The following is a 19,902-nucleotide window of genomic DNA, read 5'->3' on the forward strand; positions in this document are numbered from 1 at the left end:
CTAAATCAGGCATTACTCAGGAGACTGCAAAGTTTCAGCATCTGACTGATCATGCTAGCTGCCCTGTTCCCCCTTGGTGGGGCTGAAGGATGCCTGCAGGTTAAGCTAGGTTCCTTCTTGACTAGTGAAAACCTTGAATGCTATCTCCCTAATGTCATCACAATGAGAATCATTCATAATGTTTCTGCTGATCTGTGACCCTCTCTTACCCTTCTCTCTTAAGCGATTAAATAATTAATACCAGTAATACTGAAATGTAAATTACCAGCTCTAGGTATCAGAGTCATAATCTCAGAGGTGCAGACAGGGAAGTCCACCCCTCTTGGAGCTGCTGTTCCAGGCCCTCTGCTAATTCTTTTCAGCATCAGGTCACATAATCATCAGGGCACCATAATGCATGGGCCATGCTGAAGTTTTCTTTACAAATGCAAACAGCTAGAGATTTAGGGGTTCCCTTTAAATCAGAGGTGTCAAACTCATTTGACCCATGGGGCTGGAAAATTGGTGGCAGCGTGAGCAAATGTTAGCATTAATTGCTGGAGCTCCAGAATCTGTATAAATTAATACTGCCAGTGCTCTCCCCATTGCCAAATTTCTGGCCCTACAGGCAGCCCCATGGGCTGGATCCAGAGCATGGAGCAGTGACTTCCAATCTGTGGGGCTGGAAATTCAGCAGCAGGATGAGCGGCAAACAAAACCTTCTACTAGTGCGTTGTACAGTACTAGAACTGAGTACACAGTACTTAGGGAACAGAAATATAAGCGATAAATAATTTGTGATTATTTATACTTTGTTGGCACTGCCCATTAGACAGCATAAGAAGATGGTCTGATTTATGCTGCTATCATTTCATGATTTTCTATTTGTTGTAAAGAGCTATGAATAACATTTAAACTGTTCTCTGTTGCTTCCCATACCTAGGCCAATGCTTTTTCAGCTCCACTTGCATCCTAGCTTCTTCACTGCTGCATTGCCAACGTGCAAGGGTGACAGGTACTCAGAAGAAATGTTCAGATTCTAGCACAGATGAGCTAGAAAGGGGTTAATATTTTTCCATTTGAAAGTGGTGCTATGATGTACTAGCTGTGGAAGAAATCAAACTTTGCATTGTGGTTGAATCAGAACTGACAGAGCCAGCTTTTCGTTATTTAGGGCTATACTGTGATCACACAGAGAATTCCAGACAGCATGGGGAATCGCCCACTTGACTGTTTTAAAGGAATCCTTTTCCTTTCTAAGTTTTCAAGTGTATTTATATTTAAGACAGATAAAGAGAAAAAAAAAACGACCTTGGAGAAACCAAAACAAGTGTACTTAATTGGACATCTGTGTATAGGGTAACAAGACATGCAGGATTCCTTATCTCAGAACATGTAACTGAAATAAGCAGAATCAGCTCTTCTGGTCTTTGTCTGTTTTCCTAGTCAAGTAGGCCAGAAGCCCGACTAAATTTACTACCACATAGCTCTTCTGGAGTCACATGATCTGGAGGTTAGTGCTTTAAAGAGGACAGATGGGCACAGCCTTTCCAGATATGGAAATCTAGCAAGTAGAAAGATCAGTTCTGTGCTGGAGATGCCCTTCTAACAAAGCCGTTGGTAACAAGCATTGGGGCTTGATTTACACTGCCAAGGTGGCAGGAGCAGTGATTACTATCTAATTACAGATGATAAACATTATGGCTCCATCAGTGCTTGAACAATCTGGTACTAAGTGCTCTGGCCTCTGTTGACATTTTTTGCTCTCTTGACTGTACCTCTGGAAGTGACCTGCTGTAGCTGTCTATAAATTGCTGTTTAGAAGACTGTATGTCACTTCTGTTGTCCCATCTAGACCTACTGCTGTGCAGTGCAACTGGACGAGCCCATCCATCACCACAATGCTGTTTTGCAGACAGGTTGGTGGGAAGGTGAGTTGTTCCACCTGGTCCTCTTTCTTTCTGCATCCTCTGTCTTTCAGTGAATTACTAGCCATGGCATGGCCTTGAAGTCTCCCAACAGAGGGGGTGATCAGTTTCAACAATCTTCAGCGTATGGAGAATTTAGTCGGACCTTGGAATGGCTAATAGTTGCTCATTACCCACACCTTTTCAGTATTTTACATGCCTACCAGTAGAAGTTGAGCTGGGATAGGCACATACACTGTCCTGCAAACAAAAGCAGTAACCTGACCAGTTCATTCAGAAGAAAATCTATTACTGTTATTTAACATACTAATTTCTGAGCCCAGGCCTAAAATCTAGTCACTTACCCATAGGTGCCAATACCATGGGTGCTCCAGGGCTCAAACACCCACCAAAAAAAGATTAGCGAGTGCTCAGTACCCATGAGACACAGCTGCTTTGGTTTTACATGTTAGTTCCCTGTGGTTGCTTGCAGACATTTAAAAAAACAACAACCCCCAAACCCCTGCACTTTATCAAAAGAGGCAGCGCTTTACTTCAACCCAGCTCTGCAGCGTCTGTAAAGATAAGGCGCTTCAGTAGGGTTTTTTGGCACTTTTGGCTAAAGCTGATTCAATGAGCTATTAGATAAAACTGCCAAAAAAGCCCCACTAAAGAGCCCTATCTTTACAAATGGTGAGTGAGCCAGCTTGAACACGCTGCCTCTTCCGGGCGTGTGTGGGGCTCAGGGCAGGAACAGAAAAGATAAAAAGCATCCACCAGCAAAAACCAAAGTCAGCACCTATGCACTTACCTTTTACCAGGATGGGTGAAGTTAGGAAAATAAATGTTTTACAGGCTTATAACAAAAATTACTTGCCCACAATGAGTTGCTGAATAAAAGACAATAAGAGCAACTACCAGTTCTCTTATACAACAGCATTGGAAGAAATACACACATTCATCCCATTCACCCACAGGTGAACCTAATTTGTTCTGCATTTTAGAAATTATTAGTGACTGGAATACAAAGCACCAAGGCAGCACTCAGCTGAATTAGTAGGTCTGATATTTGCAGAGGCTGAAATTCATCTGTGTGCAGAGGGCCAGCTCGAGGCCAAAACACCACCTACATCCCATTTACAGTCTCTGCAGAAGGATATATTTCACCAACAAGGCATGGACAAATATATGGATACCCTGGCATAATTAATTATCCCTCAGCTGTGTATAGTCTGTGTACACCTAGTAGGTAGCTGGGTGAAAAGGAAGCAGGTAACAGTCTTTCTTTTGCAGAAGTCTACCCTGGGATGTATGCAGACAGGTAGCACCTGACTGTATCGGGGTAGTAAAGTTCTACCCCTGTGTCTTTCAGGCATAATGCTCCACTGGACCGAGCAAAGCTGCCCTAGTTTAGAGGCTAGTAGCATGTGTCCATGACTCTCTTACACCAATACAATTCCATTTACATCAGTGTAAATATTATACTTGACCATGCCCACACTGATCAGAATTTTCTCAGTTTATGCTTGTGTTTTAGAAATTTTTTTTCTAAAAGTTTGAACAATAACTGAGTGATTAGAAAAAAACCATAATGAATAAATCTCTGAACATGAATAGTAAATCTTATTCAAGAAAAAAGCTTTAAAAAATGTTTCAGTCAAAATTAACTGTATTAACAAAAGTATTAACTGTATCCCTGTGCACATCCAATCATATTCCAAGCAAGCTACCTAAAATAGGTTCCTTTCCACTTACCTGCCAGAATGTAAAATAGGGCTTCTGTGTTTCCCTTGCAACAATGAATAATTGTTTGGGTCTAACCCTTGCCAGTTATAAAAAAAGCTTTGTCCTCTGTGTTTGTCTCCTCTGTTAGAGATTTTCCTGGTTTTGGTCCCCTAACTAACGTCCCAGTTTATAAGATTTCTGAATGCATCAAAACTCTTTCTTTTGCAAATTGTGAGATGCTGACTGTTAAGAACTGGCACAGAAACAGAGATGAGTTGGCTTTGGCAGGTGACAAGAACCTAATCTTTTGCTCCCTTATTCCAGGATACATTAGGAGTGATTCTGTTGTATGGATACCTGTATCTTTGGATTTTTGAAGACTCATTAGATTTAGCCTGAAACATGATAGGGAAATGACCTTTGAGGACTGTTAGGAGGTCATAGGAGAGAAATTCCAAGAAAAAGAACCACTTACGAAGTTGGTCTTGACTGCACAGGCTAATAGAAAAGATAGAGTGACTATATGGGACAGTGTTTTGGAGAAAAGCATGAAGGAAGAGTGTGTGCCCTGGATGGCCACAAATTTTAAATATGAATGATGCGACCTTTTACCTGTGGACTTTGAGGAAATACCCTGATTAAAATGCAGCAAGGAAAATTTAGCTTGGCGATTAGGAAGAACTTTCTCCCCATGAGTGTGGAGGCTACCCAGAAAAGTTGTGGAATCTCTGTCCTTGGATGTTTTTAAGAGCAGGTTAGACAAAGACTTAACCAGAACGGTGTTTAGTCAGGGATGTTCCTGCCTAGAGCAGGGTTTGAGTACACCAGGGTTTGGCAACCTGTGACCCACAGTTCAGATCCAGCCTGCAGAAACCTTGGATCCAGCCCATAGACGTAGGGCTTCAGCAGCTTTTGGTGGCAGGGATGGTTTCTCCAGGCACTCTCCCTGTGCTGCTGTGGGAAGAAGTGCTGGCTGTGGGTGTTTTCCCCATGCTGCTGCTGGGGAGTTAGTTAGTGGCAGAGCTGTCTGCCTCCAAACCAAATGTAATAAACCCCACAACCCCAGGAACTGGCACAGGAAGCCAAAAGAGAGGTTCCTAATTTTATACAGAAGATATTGGGGATTAGGGTCACAAACCAAGGTTCTAGGGAGAAATAAACACAAGTAGATAAACATTAACATTAAAGTACATACACTTAGAAGCTGAATAACAAGCAGTAACACTGTGGTATATTCACTCAAGAACAAGTAACTAATAACACACACTAGTACCAAGGTAGAGACACTCAAAGAACCTTGTACCCTCCCACACCTCCAGAGGTGTCCCAAACCAGCCTCTAGTACTGAGAGCACTGTTGCTGTTTGCACATCTGTGCCCTGCTACTACGGTCCAACAGTCCTGGATCCATCACTCCTCTAGAGTCTCCAGCTACATTTCCCCTCTGCCACTGTCTGTGCCCTGCTGCTGGTTCACAAGTTCTGCCTTTGCTTTGTGCTTCTGTTCTCTTTAGTCTCCCAGCCACCAGGGTCTCTGGGTGTTGTAGTTACATGCACTTAGCAGTTGGTCTAATACAAGATATCACATTTATCCAAGTAACTTTTCTTGCCTTAGCATGGTTTGACAGTTCAGTTTGCAGGGCTGCTCCCCCTGTTGTTGCACATCTACATTACAATGCATTATGTTTAGCTTATACAGTCCATTGCACAAGGAGTCAGAAAAGGTTGCTTATCCCTTATCTAGAACTTCTGAGGTCCCTTCTAACCCTACTGTTCTCTGTGTCTGTATCCAGGCCAGTAAATTAATTTGTATCCTAAGCAATCTCTAGAATGCAAGTTGTAAGGTTTCCGCTGGCCTCTTCCTCAACTGCCACTGTAGCACTATTCAGGGGAGTACTTGGTAGCCATGTTGGTCTGAGACAAAAAGACATACAAAAAACTAGAATTCTTGGTTTCAAAATTATACCTTTTATTATACCAACTGGAAAATGGCAAGAGAATTGTCCTTTTCTGCAAGCTTTCGGGATCAAAGTCCCTTCGTCAGGCTCTGGGAAAAGTATAGATGGTACAAGATGGTAAAAAGTCCCCGTAGGTAGGAAATAAACTTCATTTTTGCACAGAGGGAGCTGAAGATGGAAGGCTGTCCCTCTGGGTCCATGAGAATGTCTTTGTGAGCTGTGTTGCATAGCTCTTTGATGTTGATCAGGTAGAATTCCTTCCCTGTATCACTATGCCATTGTGTTGTTCTCAGTCACTATCTATTCTTCCTTCTAATGGATTACATGTCTGATCAATTCTGGAGTTAATCTGTTTCTAGCAACATCACCAGCATGATAGCCAGAGGAAACCTAAGTATTATTGAGTCAAAGAAACCTGGTAGGAGAGGATCAGCCACATGTCATCCCAATGCCAAAATGTGCTGGGATCTAGAGGTTCAAGTGCACTTTTACACAACTGACCTGCCTCTGGTCTACCTCCTGCAGCAAAGGAACAGAACAAGCCTGCCTTCTTTCTTACTGATCTCAGCTCGTCTCCCCTATATGTGCTTTAAAAAGCAGGACAAATTTAACAAGTGTTGAGCCAAAATCCATTAGGTTGGACTTGCACTTTCCTCCCCCAAAAGATTTTCCCCATCAGCAAGGGACTTTTAAAGAGGTGTTTCCCTCTTGAAGGACTTTATGAGCTTGAGAGAGAAAAAGAAAAGGGAACTTTTACAAGATAATTTATTTTATGAATTCCTGGTACCTGTGAACTATTTAATACTCTTAATGGTAAAAGGAGGGTTCTGGGAACACTTTTGAGCCAGGTAATGCTTCCTGTAAATAACCCCACTGACATCAGTGGAGATACACATATGTAACTTTTGGAAAAGAGTACAAAATCAGGCCTCCTTAGTGTGAATACATGACCTCCTGCTCAGGTTTTCCTAACATAAAGCATATGAATATCTTCCAGACTTAATCTGCAAAAGGGCTGAACATGTCTGACTTCAAAACGGACAGGGTGCCAGCAGGAAGGCAAAGCTTCAAAGCAGTCACAAGCTGCAGTTGGGACTTTTGATGATGTCACATCTGAGTATGGAGTCTCAACACTTCACACCTGGAAGCCCTTCATTTAAACACAGAAAATCTCTATGTCCATAATGTCTATATGGGAGGAAAGTGAGTTACAGAGAGGCCAAGACATGTAACATTTTTAATAGCTATGATCATCTGACCTCATACTTACCACAGGCCTCAGAATTTCATTCAATGATTCCTACAGGAATTCTAATCAATGGTGTCTAACCTACAGTGCACCTTTTAGACAGATATCAGATCTCAAGCACTGAAAATGACAGAGTTAACATTCCTGAGGCAGTCCTTCCAATTCTTAATTACCCATTGGTGCCTTATCAAACTGTTCTGACTCCAGCTTCCAGCCACTGGATCTTGTTATGCCTTTATTTGCTGGATTAAGGATCCCAGTTGTCAGATATCTTCCCCTACAAAGGTAAACAATTAGAGACCCAGTGGGGCTAGGTAGTGAAGGCAGACAGGTGTGTGGGGTGGAAGGAAAGAACTGAAGGAGAGAAAGTGACATTTTAAATGACCCCCTTCCACTAAGTGCCAGGCTGGCATTAACCAGCAGCTTGCAACCCACTTAGCCACATTCTAGCACAATGGTTCTCGTATACATGGGGAGGGATTGAAAAGCCCGCAGTATCATTATTTTTTAAGAATGCTGCAAATACGAATAATAATAAGAATATCTGCCAAACTGTATCTGGGTGGAGGTGAGAAGGAAAGAAAGAGGAAATGAAAGCATGGGAGCATATGGTTTACATTTGTCTTGTGCCAAGATAGCAAAAGGAATTTAATATCAGGAAATCAGTTTTTTCTACCGGCAGAATCAAGCACCTTGACAGCTGTGTGAGTATGGATGGACCCATCACAAAACCTGTGCCTTTCTGTAATGGATGGCTTAAGATTTATGACACTTTGCTGAGCTTTTTGCAGCGGAGGATCAATGAGAGTCTAATATACCACTGCTTGGCTAAAGTGATTAAATGGAGGGATATGCTGTTAATTCTGAAAATATAGTAAAAAAAAAAAAAAAAAGTTCAGTGTTAAATTAAAAGAAACCACTGTAGTGTTGAGAAACTACAGGTGAGCTCAAGTAAAGGTTTTAGGATGCATTCAGCTTACTCTAAAATACTGTTTCTGTTATTTGGGTTGCATAAGCAAATGGTTCCTCTCTACCTGCCAGGAATTGGGTTAACATGATGGAACTATGTCAGAGTACTGTATTTTATGAGTTTGAGCTGTAATCAGAAGAAAAATCTGATTTTTTTTTTTTATAAAGAGATTTATCAGTAATGGTCACAATAGCAAAACTGCACACAGATATGGTATATTCTGAAATTCTTTATGTTATGGTTTGGGCAAAAAGGTAATTAGAAGAAAAGAAGATGTGAGGAGACAGTCACTCTACAGGTGAAATTGGCCTACTCCATAGATATGTGATCCCATAACTGATGAAAATGAGGGTAGTAAAGTCAACCTTGTGGAAGGAGTTGGATCTATATCTATTCCCAGAACCACAAAATTTACTTGTTGAAATAGGAGGTGGGACAAATTTCACAGCACTTGATCTGTGTGCACTCCATTTTAGCTAGGACTTGCATTCAGGTTGAACTCGTGATTCCTCAATTCTTTATCCTAGGAGCTGCTCTACACTATGGCAGCTGGCAGAGGACCTCAAAGAACTGTGTGTTTTCTGTAGGCAGACAGGACAGCATGCTCTGGCCATAACTCTTCCCGATTTATGACTTGCTCTGTGCTCCAAAGACTGCAAAGATAGTGATGGAAATACATAATACTGTTTATTCCCTATTGTTTCTCTACTCCTTACGTGTGTGGACTTCTCCATTGCTGGGGTATGTGGCAGTGACAACTGCTGACTTTAATGGGCTGAACAGATTGGAAGGGTTTATAGCTCTGTCCTGGCCTGCCTGAAAATGGGTGTGAACTCTGGGTGGCAACATCACCTCACATATTCAGGGAGTGTGTCACATTCATGTACTTCCCTTGCTCTTCCTGTCTCTATTGCTGAAGGCAGAAATGACAGGCATGCACCAAAATTAAGTTTAAGGTATGACATATTGTGAAATATGGTATGCTTAAGAGGTCCACTACTGGCTCTGCACCTACAGGGGACCTAAGCCAGGAAAATCCCCAACAGAAGAGACAAATACAAAAGGACAGAACAAAAGCTTTTTTATGCTTGGCAAGGTTATCTTAGGGTGGTATTTTTATTGGCTCAACTATGTAATTGGGATATAGTTAGATAAGCATTTGAGTGCAAGACTTCCTTACGTCATGATTAGCATTCCTATTGCTGCTACTACTACTACTTCTACTTCTCTAGTCGTGCTAGGAGCTGTAAATTCACTAATGTGCAAATATAACGGTTCAGAAAACAGAATAATTTCTGCAGGTATCCGTATAATTACTAAGAAAGGAATTATAGTCCCTGCAGACCTGCTGCTGAGATTAATTAAAATGTTAAAATACAAAACAAAACTAGCTGCTCTTACTTGCAGGCATTTCTAAACTAAATGGAATCTGGGGTAAGGACTGGATTTCCAAGGGAACCCATTGCTGGTGTAGAGAAATCAATGAGAATTTTTACTATGACTTAGCTTGCTTAATTAAATGCTGAGTGTTTTTTGAAAATCCTACATAAAATGTGTAACTTTAAAGTGACAAGAGCAACAGGTGGAACTTTAAGAACAGTGTGACTGTATGGTTAACACTAGAGTTCAAAAAACTCACCAGTTGGCGGTCTCTTGCACCTGCAGATTGTTTGGAGATAGAACCCCAGAAAAATGAACTGAATGTAGCATGTAAACAGGACCCACGTACTGTGCTAAGCACCCTCCCCTTTGGTATTTCATTTTTCTTCTTGTCCATTTAACTCAATTAGTCATTACAGTTCATTTTTAAATGCCTCATTTAAATCTAAAGACTTTCATGCTTTTTTCTCTTTACCATGGCAGTAAAATTGCTATTGCGCAAACTGCCTTGAATTTGATGCGAAGGAACTTTGGAGAATAATCCCAAGTACATGACTAAGAAAGAAAGAAAAACTTTTAGAAAGAAGCTTGAACTCTGAACTCAGAGAAGGCTGAGGCACAAGCAGGGTTAAGGCTGGAGCGTATGGTGAAGTCAAGTGTATTTCCATGTCTCTCTGTTACCTAATCTGAAGCTGGCACAAGTGTGCTCCCTTCTTGGCAGTCTTAAAAGAAACCAGTGGTTAAATGGGCCAGGCATGTCAGAGATGGGGAGAAAGTAAGAGTGAGTAAACATCAAATAAGTCACATCATAAAAATCCTTAACAGAAAAAGAAAGGAGCAGATTTCTAACAGTATTTAAGTGCCTCAAGAGGGATTTTCAGAAGTGCTGCTTTGTATCTTTTGGTATCTAAACCCCTTTGAAAATCTGACTCTTACAGGATTATCTGGATTTAACAAAAGGCTTTATTCAGTCACAGTCAAGTTCAGGTCCCCAACTGCTTAATCTTGAATTCTTTTTTTAAAGGAGGAAGTTGAAACTATTTTTGAAGCTTTCTGGCCCCAAACTCCTCCTTTGTCTCCTGCAAGCCAAAAGAATAGTGTTACAACCTCCCCACTGGCACTGGGCCTACCTGCATGGTAAAACCACTAAATGTTTACTGAAGTTTTCTTGAGAGTCAAGTTTTTGATTACTGACATCTAAACTTTCAGGAACTCACGGTGGTACTATACATAGCTTTAAAGATAATTTCTCATCAATCCCTAGCAGTTAAGCACAAGCTTAACTTTAGGTATGCGAAGAGCTCAAAGACTTAAACAAGTGTTTAAGTAATCAGGAACTAAATTTGCAATTATGTAGAATGAATGGACCTCAATAAAAGATTCTTAGACAAATTATTAGAAAAGGTCTCTTTATTCAAGTTAAATAACAATAAATGGATCAGTAAATCTGACTGTATAAAAAAAAGAGAATAACTCAGAGGAACACTGGTGCCTTGGAAGAGTAACTGGACTCTTATTTACATCCTATCTTCCCCCATGTAGGACCATGTCAGGGACAGCAGAAATTCAGAACAATTATTGGACTGATCCCTTGTCCCTGTGTAGAGGAAAAAAGATGTTTGATTTTTAGGATAAAGAATGTCATGATATCTAAGCCTGCCCTGCAGGCATGGTTTGAAGTGCAATTGTAGGAGAAAGTCGGCAGAGTGGCCTGGGTTCAGGACTGGTGAGCGTCATGCCCTCAGTGAGTTGCTTGTGTCCTTAGGCTCATCTGCCCTGCCCTGAACATGGAGGAGGGAGACAGTAACATTGTGCAATGAGCTCCTAGAGGTGGCGCAGCTCCGTGCTCCATCACAGCAGTGTCTGCATGAGAAAGTGATGTGGGGATGCTCCTTATCATGACCCAGCAGGGGGCTTGGTGCCGCTGTACAAGGAAGCATCACAAAGCTACTACTGTCCAGAGGATTGCTGCACGCATGATCAGAGGGCAGGAAAACAGGTCTTATGATGAGAAGCTGAGAGCTACAGGACTCATCAGCCTGGAAAAGAGCAGGCTCAGGGGGAACCTGGTGGCTGCCTATAAGTATATAAGGGGTGTGCATCAGGATCTGGGGGAACACCTATTCACCAAGGCACCCCATGGGATGACAAGGTCAAACAGTCACAAACTCCTCCAAGACTGTTTCAGGCTGGACATAAGGAAGAACTTCTTTACAGTCCAAGCCTTCAGGGCCTGAAACAGACTGCTGCCGGAGGTGGTCCAAGCACCTACTTTGGACTTCTTTAAGAGTCAATTGAACATTTATCTTGCTGGGATCCTGTGACTTCCCTCCCCTGGGGCAGGGGGCTGGACTCGATGATCTTTTAAGGTCTCTTCAAGGCCTAATGTCTATGAAACTATGAATAATGTCTATAAATCTATGTCCAGATAGGGGGACAAGGCTTATGCTTTGGGACGAGTGTTTGCAATTCAGCCCCGCTGCACTGTGAGGGGCTGTGTCACAAGGCAGGGCCCTGGGTCTACAACAAGTCACAGGGGCAGGCTCCTGACTCCTCCACCTTCCCTGTATTCCGTGGGTAATACAGAACCACGAACACGCTGGCCCACTCAGCCTCAGGTGACTATCGTCCTTCCCTATGTTGCATAAATTGCTGATTTTATCCCCTGGAGGCTAGTCCAATTCACCTCTAGAAGAGAGTCACACTTTCAGGCTGGGTCCAACTCTATTTTATTGCTTGCAAGCATGCCGACAGAGGAGCCTGTTGCTCAGATCAGTGTCGACCCTAAACAAAGAGCGCACGTGGCTTTTATTGAGCTAGCATTTTTTTCAGTTGACGTGTTACATTTTGATTGGTCATTTCAAACCAAAACCTGAGCAACCTATAAGACATAGGTAGTGGGCCATCCTGTACCATGTGGGTGGAAAGTTACAGAATGCAGGGGTTAATACTAAAACAAGGAACAAAGAAACATAGAGAAAAGTAACTATTTTTGCTACACCTACAGCGGCAATTAGTGCTGGGGGGGGAGGTTCAGGCTGCCCCCAAGCCAGAGCCCAGGGACCACCTGTGTAGGTGCTGGACATGGTGTACTGTGTTAGTAACACGGGTGACCTAAATTGATGAAACGCGCTAATATACTCGTTAATGTGGTAAGGACGACAGTACTCGCGCCAATACGGTAGTTCTGTCAGCTGTCGTCTCCAGTGAGTGCCGGGTTTTCCAGCACGGGCCGCGGCGCGCGCGGATGACGCCATCACTGCGTGCCGGCCTCCCTGCCCCGCCCATCCGGCCGCTGCCGCCGCCATGGAGTCCAACCGGGACGAGGCGGAGCGGTGTATCTCCATCGCCGTGGGCGCCATCAAGGCCAACCAGCCCGACAAGGCGCGCCGCTTCCTGGAGAAGGCGCAGCGCCTCTTCCCCTCGCAGCGGGTCCGCGGTGAGCGCGGGTGGCGGGGGGGCCGCGGCCTGCGGCGCAGCGCCGACCTCTCACCTGTGCTGCGTCTGCGCACTGCGCCCTGTCGCGCGGGGGCTCCTGGGACGCCGAGTCCCTCCTCGGCCGGGCGGGGGGGCCGGGGGCACGGCGCGAGCCCCCCGGGCAGAAGTGGCCTGTGAGCCCGGGGCGGGCTCGCCCGCTCCGCCCCTCCCTGCGGGCCGGGTGGACTACGCTTCCCAGGAGCCACCGCGCGGAGGGGGGAGGGGGTGGCATCCTTGTCCCAGAGGACCTTCCCGAGGCCCCCACCCTACCCTGCCCTTCCCGCTGGGGGAGGCAGGCCCAGTAAGGGCCTTGTGAAGCTGGGGGTGTCTGTCCCCCAGGGGATGCAGGTGCTGTTGGGTGTCAGGTTCCCTCAGGCACAGGCCCCAGGAAGACTTGGGTTTGGTCAGCTGGAAGCTCTCCCACCCCCAAACTGCAGGGGGTGGGGATGGGGGATAATGGGACTGGCTGTAGGTGTGGCTTCTGGGTTTGCTTCCCCTTGGGGGGGAATCCCTCCTAGGTGCCCAGGGGCAAGGCACAGCTTCTCCAGGGCAGAGCAGTGTGTCAGGGAGATGGTACTGGGAACAAGAGCCTGGGCCAGGAAGGACTGTACTTGCCATGGTCAGAAATGGGCAGCGGCATGAAATGATTGCAGCAGATCCTGGACATATGGCTTTGTCCCGCGTGCAACTTGTGTGGCCAAGAGACCGTGATGAGTTATGGGCAAATGTACCTTCTAGCCCCTAGCAACAGGAGAAGGGCTGCTCGGGAGCGCTCGGCAGCTGGTGCAGCGTAACATCTCTTAGCTCCCTCATGTGATGCAAGAGCGACTTTAACTCTGTTTCATTCAGAGTTAAAGTTGCAAGAATTTTGGTTCACTTGTATCAGTAGGAGAACAGGCAGACCTAACAGCTGATAGGGGTATTATTTGTTTCATCCCTGTGTACTTGTAGACCAGAAGACACTTAGTTCTGTCTGTTGTGATGGTGGTAGCGAGAGCAGGTGGAAAGCTTGCCTGGCCTACTTTCTTAAAATATCTCGAAACAGAAACCCCAACTCTTAGAAGAGTTGCCAGTCCTGCTGCTGTTACATTGTGATTTGTAACAAGTCCTAGCCTTTCAGAGCTTTTGTGGGTTTTTTCAGTTCTCATTTTTTCCTCCATAAATTAAAATATTGAATTAGGACAGGAGCAAAGTGTTAAATGAAAGATTTAGTAAATTGTGCCATGCTCTTTCCCCATCTTAAAGGCATAATTACATCCTGACTAGTGTTGAAATCCCTGGTAGGGTGGAGGAAGAAAGCTTCTAACTGCTGGTATCCTAATCCTAGTATGTGTGTCTGCCGCTTACTCACCAAATAACCTCTTCCTGTTCGCATAGTCTCTCTGGGTAGCCTGTTGCAGTGCTTTACTACCCTCCTAGTGAGAGCTTTTACTAATATCTAACCCAAACTTCCCCTGCTACAGTTTGAGTCCATTGCTCCTTGTTCTGTTATCTGTCACCACTGAGAACGGTCCAGCTCCATCTTGTTTGGAACCCCCCTTCAGGTAGTTGAAGGCTACTATTAAATCCCCCCTCAGTCTTCTCTTCTCCAGACTAAATAAGCCCAGTTCCTCATCCTGTCCTCCTAAGTCATGTGTCCTAACCGCCTAACCATTTTGATTGCTTTCTGTTGGACTCTCCCCAATTTGTTCACATCCTTTTGGGCCCAAAACTGGACGCAGTGCTCCAGATGTGGCCTTGCCAGTACAAAATAGAAGGGAAGAATCACTTCCATTGATCTGCTGGCAACACTCCTACTAATGCAGCCTAGTATGTGTTTTGCCTTCTTGGCAACAAGGGCACACTGTTGGCTCATATTCAGCTTACTGTCCACTGTAACCCCCAGGTCTTTTTCTAAAGAGCTGCTGCTTAGGCAGGCCATCCCCAGCCTGTAGTGGTGCATGGGATTGTTCCATCCTAAGTACAGGACTTTGCACTTGCCATTACTGAATCTCATGAGATTTCTTTTGGCCCAGTTGTCTGATTTGTCTAGGTCTCTCTGAATACTAGCTCTACCCTTCAGTATATCTACTACTCCTCGCAGCTTGATGTTGTCTGGAAACTTGCTAAAGGTGCACTTCATCCCATCTTCCTGATCATTGATTGATAAAGACATTGAACAAAACTAGCCCAAGGACTGACTCCTGGGGCACCCCACTTAATACCGGCTGCCAACTAGACATCAAGCCACTGATTGCTACCCTCTGAGCCCATAAATCCAGCCAGTTTTCTATCCACCTTACAGTCCAACCTGTACTTCCTTTGCTGGCTTGTGAGAATGTTGTGGGAGACCGTATCAAAGGTCTTACTAAAGTCAAGGTATATCACGTCCACCAATGTCCCCACATCCACAGAGCCAGTAATTTCATCATAGAAAGCAATCGGGTTGGTTAGGCATGACATGCCCTTTGTGAATCCATGCTGACGGTTCCTAATCACCCTCTTCTCCAAGTGCTTAGAAATGAATTCCTTGACCTGCTTTTCCAGGGAATGGGGTGGGCTGACCAATCTATAGTTCCCCAGGTCCTCCTCCTTCCCTTTCTTAAAGATGGACACTATATTTGTCCTTTTGCAATCATCGAGGACGTCTCCCAGTCGCCACGAGTTTGCAAAGATAATGGCTCTATAGTCATGTTGGCCAACTCACTCAGCACCCATCTAATAGCAGTTAGCAGCGCTCAGGTAGTAGAAGCACCTGGACCTCTGGGTTGTATTGAGGTTGCCAACCTTTACTGAAGTCTGTGTTGCTGAATCTTAACTAGTATTGTTATCTCAGCTGTCTAGATTAAAAGTAGTTTGAGGAGGTCTGCGCGTGCTGCAATTATGCCTCTGATTGCAGGGTAGATTTATCCAGTGAGGCATTGAGACCCAGTAGAAGGCAAAGGTTTTACAGTTTTCCCTTAGAGTTTTATTCCTTTTTTACCTTAGAATAGTCCCATTTGTTCTCTTTACTCTTACCAAAACATGAAGGAGACTCCTTAATTGATTTGGAATGCTTCATCCTTTCGCCAAGTATGGAGTGCTATACCTTCAGTGGAATTAAATGGTACAGGACAGGGGTTGGCAACTTTTTGGGGCAGAATGCCAAAAACACTGACAACCTCAATTTGTAAGATGATGGCGTGCCAGGGGCAGACAGTGGGGGAACCATGAGGAGCCTGATCCTTGTTGTTACAGCACAGCCCCAGCCCCTTCCCCACTGTTTGCCCTGAGGTGCGCATGCTAACAAAATGCCTTTGTGTGCCACTCTGGCACCCATCCTGGGGGTTGCCTACCCCTGGTATAGGATATTGAAGATCCAGCGATAGATCATTAGGGGTAAGTATAAGAAGTTCTGCATTGTATTCTAGGCCTTCCTAGACTTGCTGTGGGTGTCATAGTGCTTTTTGTCTACCTTGATTTCCATGTCTGTAAAAAGACGATACACATTCTTACTGGGGAGATGTGAGACTTCAAAATTTGTAGATATATTGAAAGAGCTATGGAAATGCAGACTATCATCATGCAACCAGTAACTGCAGAACCTTATAGTCAAACATTTTTAACAGAGACTGGAAAAAAATGACAGAATACATCAGCCTTCTATAGCAAACAGCAAGTTGCAAAAGGCAACGTTGGATGATGGAGGACTGAAGCATGCTGCTAAAAGGGGAAAAAATTAATACTATATTGATTGTTGCATGCACTGCTAGTGGTACAGAGTGTCATATTCTAATGCCAATGTTATTAATCTCTTATAGATCAGTCATGCAGAGCAGTTATTTCACTGACGAGGAGGTGTTTTGAGAATTACTGAGAGACTTACATGGAAGGATGAATGTGAGAGAAAAATGCATTAATAGCAAAATATGGAACAATTTTAGTAACTTCCCAGATTCTTGTTGCTTTCATCCTCCTGAGATCTCTTTTAGCAGTGAGGTCATCTCCCTGCGCTGGGTTACTGTGGTCATGAAAATAATGGATGCCTTTTGCTTTATGGTATCATGACAGAAATTAGGAAAAGCTCAGCCAGGTAGGAGAAAACAGTCTCAACCCAGACTGCACTGCTGAGGTTTCAGAAACCCTTTATGATATGGGCAAAAGGGTGCTGTACATAAGTGACTGTCTATCCCCCTACATCCTTCAGGGAAAGTTTGTTTATGTCTCCTGAGGATGAAATAGAAGCTTTTTGGTTCAGAGACTGTACCTACAAAAGCCCTTCCTTGCATAACCACTAGAGCCCCTTTATAGCCGTCTTCAGGACCCTGCGATGTATTCATTTTCTTGCTAAATTCTCGTATGTAGTTCTTATATCTTGGGTGGTCCTGTGACCATTTTATTTTTTATGACCCCCTCCCCCACATTTGTTTTATCTTTTTTGAATTATAGAATGTAAAATACAGAAGTTAGGAATAGAAAGCTTTTAATATTTAGCAAAAAGTACAGGAAGGGGATATAAATTAGATTAAAACAGTCTATTGCTGGTATATTTTAAATTGCACGAATGCACAAAAGCAGCTTTATTTTTCCTTTTGGACAGAACCAAAATTAGAGAATGTTGGGTTAGTTGTTTTGGGAGTGGTAGACTACCTGTGCCCCTCTTACTTGGGTGTATGTAGCATTTTCCCCACTATGACAGATATGGTGAAGTAGCTTGTCCTGTTCCTGGTGTCATGTTTGCCTTGCGGTTACTGTTTAATGTTTCTTATAACCAATTAGAAAAAAAGTGTAACTTTTTTTGTGAAGAGACTCCTCCTAATTTCTGTTCCAGCCTGAAGGGATCCGTTTCAGAGATTCTTGGCTGTCTTAAGGGGTAGGTACAGACATTCAAAAAGCTCAAGGTGGGATTGACCTAAGTTGCATGGTTTTCTGTAGCAGCGTAGTGTAGATTGGTAGTGAACAAAACTCACATTGCCCTTTGATGCAGACGGCAAATCTTAGACCAGGCTCCACCATTTTTAAACCAGTCTGTGCACTGAACTTCTGTTCTGTTATGCGTATAGACCAGTTTCTGATCACTTACACTAGTAAAAGTGTAAAGTCTGCACCTGCGCCAGGAGTTCTGTTAGAGCACTGATCAGGAAAACAGATACTGAAGGGCAAGTAAATAGCAGCTTGCTTCTCGTGTGTAGAGTAGAGAGGCCAGTAACCATGTTACTCATCATAGGCCTAAATATCTGACCTGCAAAACACAGACTGGAGGCAGCTTTATTAAGTGGGAAATAAAGGCTGGGGCAGAGGGGAATGGGAAGGTTGAAGTACTTGAGTGCATGGGAAGAGGGGAGAAAGAAGGAGTAGGCTAACTAAAAAAGAAAAGAAAAAAGCAAAGCGCTTACTAGTTTTTAACATAGCCTCAGCTGACCTGCTGTTCTGATTCACCTTCCCATGTCTTGTCTGCCTCACACATTTAGAGTTCAGGGCAGGATCCATTTCTTTGTGTTCTGCAAGATGCTTAGCAGTACACTTGTGGTCTGTTACCGTAGCTGGGAAGCTATCTTGGAGGCTGTGATTACATGTTGTCAATTGAGATTTCACATAGCTAAGCCAGTCCCTTTAAACCTCGTTCACATCTCTGTTACTTAAATCAGTGCTGACAAAGATTAAAAAGATATCTCCACAGACTGTGCAGCACCTAGCAGAATGGGGCTCTGAATATGACTGAAATCTGAAGGTGGTTTCACAATGTAAATAATGTCTGCACTAAGAAGTCTTACAGAAATTCCCACCCATGTGACTACTGGTGGGAGCCCTGGGATAGACAACAGTATTCTAGTCAACAACAACAGTCAACTGCTAGTTGTTTTTTCTGAAATTGCTTAACTTGAACAAATGTCTGAGGAAGAGTAATTTGAAAGATCTGTTCTCGGGAGGGAAACGGTGGAAAATAATGCTGACAGAATTGTAGGGTAATAATGGATGGCTCGTTTGGCACAGGTTTGCCATGTGTTGTGACTGTGACGGTACAAAAGGCCAGCTTGATTTTTGGGATGTGTAAGCAAAAAAATCCCGTTACAGATCAGAGAAGCTGCAATCCAGCACAGGACTGCGATGCAGGTGAACCTATATTCAGTTTGGCAACCACATATTACCAAAAATATATTGACAAATAGGAGGGAAATAAAAATAACTAAACAAATAAGAGGGAGAGGGGGAACTGTCTTTTGCAATAAGATTCAAAGAGCTGAGCTAAGAAATAACAAAGAGCGCCATATGTCTATGGATAGCTAGGTAATGTGTGTACTAATGAGGGAAAGATTTATTCATGCATTGAATGAAAATCAAAAGCAGCACGATCAAATTGAGAAAAACTGTAGGCTGAATTTAAGGAGGAATTTCTCCTTAGTTAAGTGCATTAAACCGAGGATCAGTTTTCCCAAGGAAAACAATGGTAGACTTTTTTTTGCTTGGGACTCCATTTTAACCTACTGTAATAAATCATCCGGCCCTCCTCTTGTTTCTTTTAACTGAGTTTTTCATTCCTTAACTTTTGTGATAAAATGTCAGAAAGAATGAGGGCACCTTATCTGGTGTCACCTGAAATATCAAAAGGGACAGCCTGTTATCTGTAATCAACGCCTGTGAGGGATTTTGTGAGAACCAGTTCTGTTTAATAGTATCTTTTGAAAGGAAAAAACTTTAAGGCCCATAAGATTAAAAACAATTCAGCAGTTCTTGGTCTTCACTGTTCCTTTACTTTTCATTGGCTGAAGGATTACTGAGCTGTGTTTCTTGCCCAAACATAAACTTTGTCAGGTAGATATGATATCTTGGTTCATCTGTTGGCTTGCGTATGTTGTTTGCACTTCCATAAAGAATGTGATATCCCCTCAGTGCAAGGTCTTAAATGTGTAATTACTGGAGTAGATGAAACGTCCGTCTTGAGTATAGGGTCTGGATAGAGGATTGCAAACTCTTCAAGTTACCGATGGCTCTTTCAGTACCATATTATTCCAGTATAAACTGACCATGCATATAAGTCAACCCCATATTTTCAGGTTCAATTTTTGGAAAAACTGCTTTTCCCCTCAATGTAAATGGTTAAGTACAGCTCTTTATATTCTTCTTATAAAAATCCACATGAGAATCAAATAGCCAAGAAAAAGACACAGAGGGCACATCCAGAGGAGCATGGAAATGCCTCTTGCAGCATCTCAAACTATTTTTTTGAAAATTCAGGTATCCAAAAAACCCCCACAACAAACCATGGGGGTGGGGGAGGAGAGGGGCGGGGCAGGGCAGGG

The 19,902-nt window shown here is 43.6% G+C and overlaps 1 protein-coding gene across 1 annotated transcript in view; it reads left to right on the plus strand.

The window, feature by feature from the left end:
• The first annotated feature begins 12,426 nt into the window (after nt 1-12,426).
• DNAJB12 (DnaJ heat shock protein family (Hsp40) member B12) overlaps nt 12,427-19,902 on the plus strand; it is a 42,349-nt gene continuing 34,873 nt past the window's right edge. The window contains exon 1 of the mRNA XM_019507796.1: nt 12,427-12,605. Coding sequence (XP_019363341.1) covers nt 12,473-12,605 — 133 coding nt within the window. The 5' untranslated portion in view covers nt 12,427-12,472. The remainder of the gene's footprint in view (nt 12,606-19,902) is intronic.

This window comes from Gavialis gangeticus, unplaced genomic scaffold (assembly GCF_001723915.1).
Source record: "Gavialis gangeticus isolate Ggan-Ray unplaced genomic scaffold, GavGan_comp1, whole genome shotgun sequence".
NCBI classification, from domain to species: domain Eukaryota; kingdom Metazoa; phylum Chordata; order Crocodylia; family Gavialidae; genus Gavialis; species Gavialis gangeticus.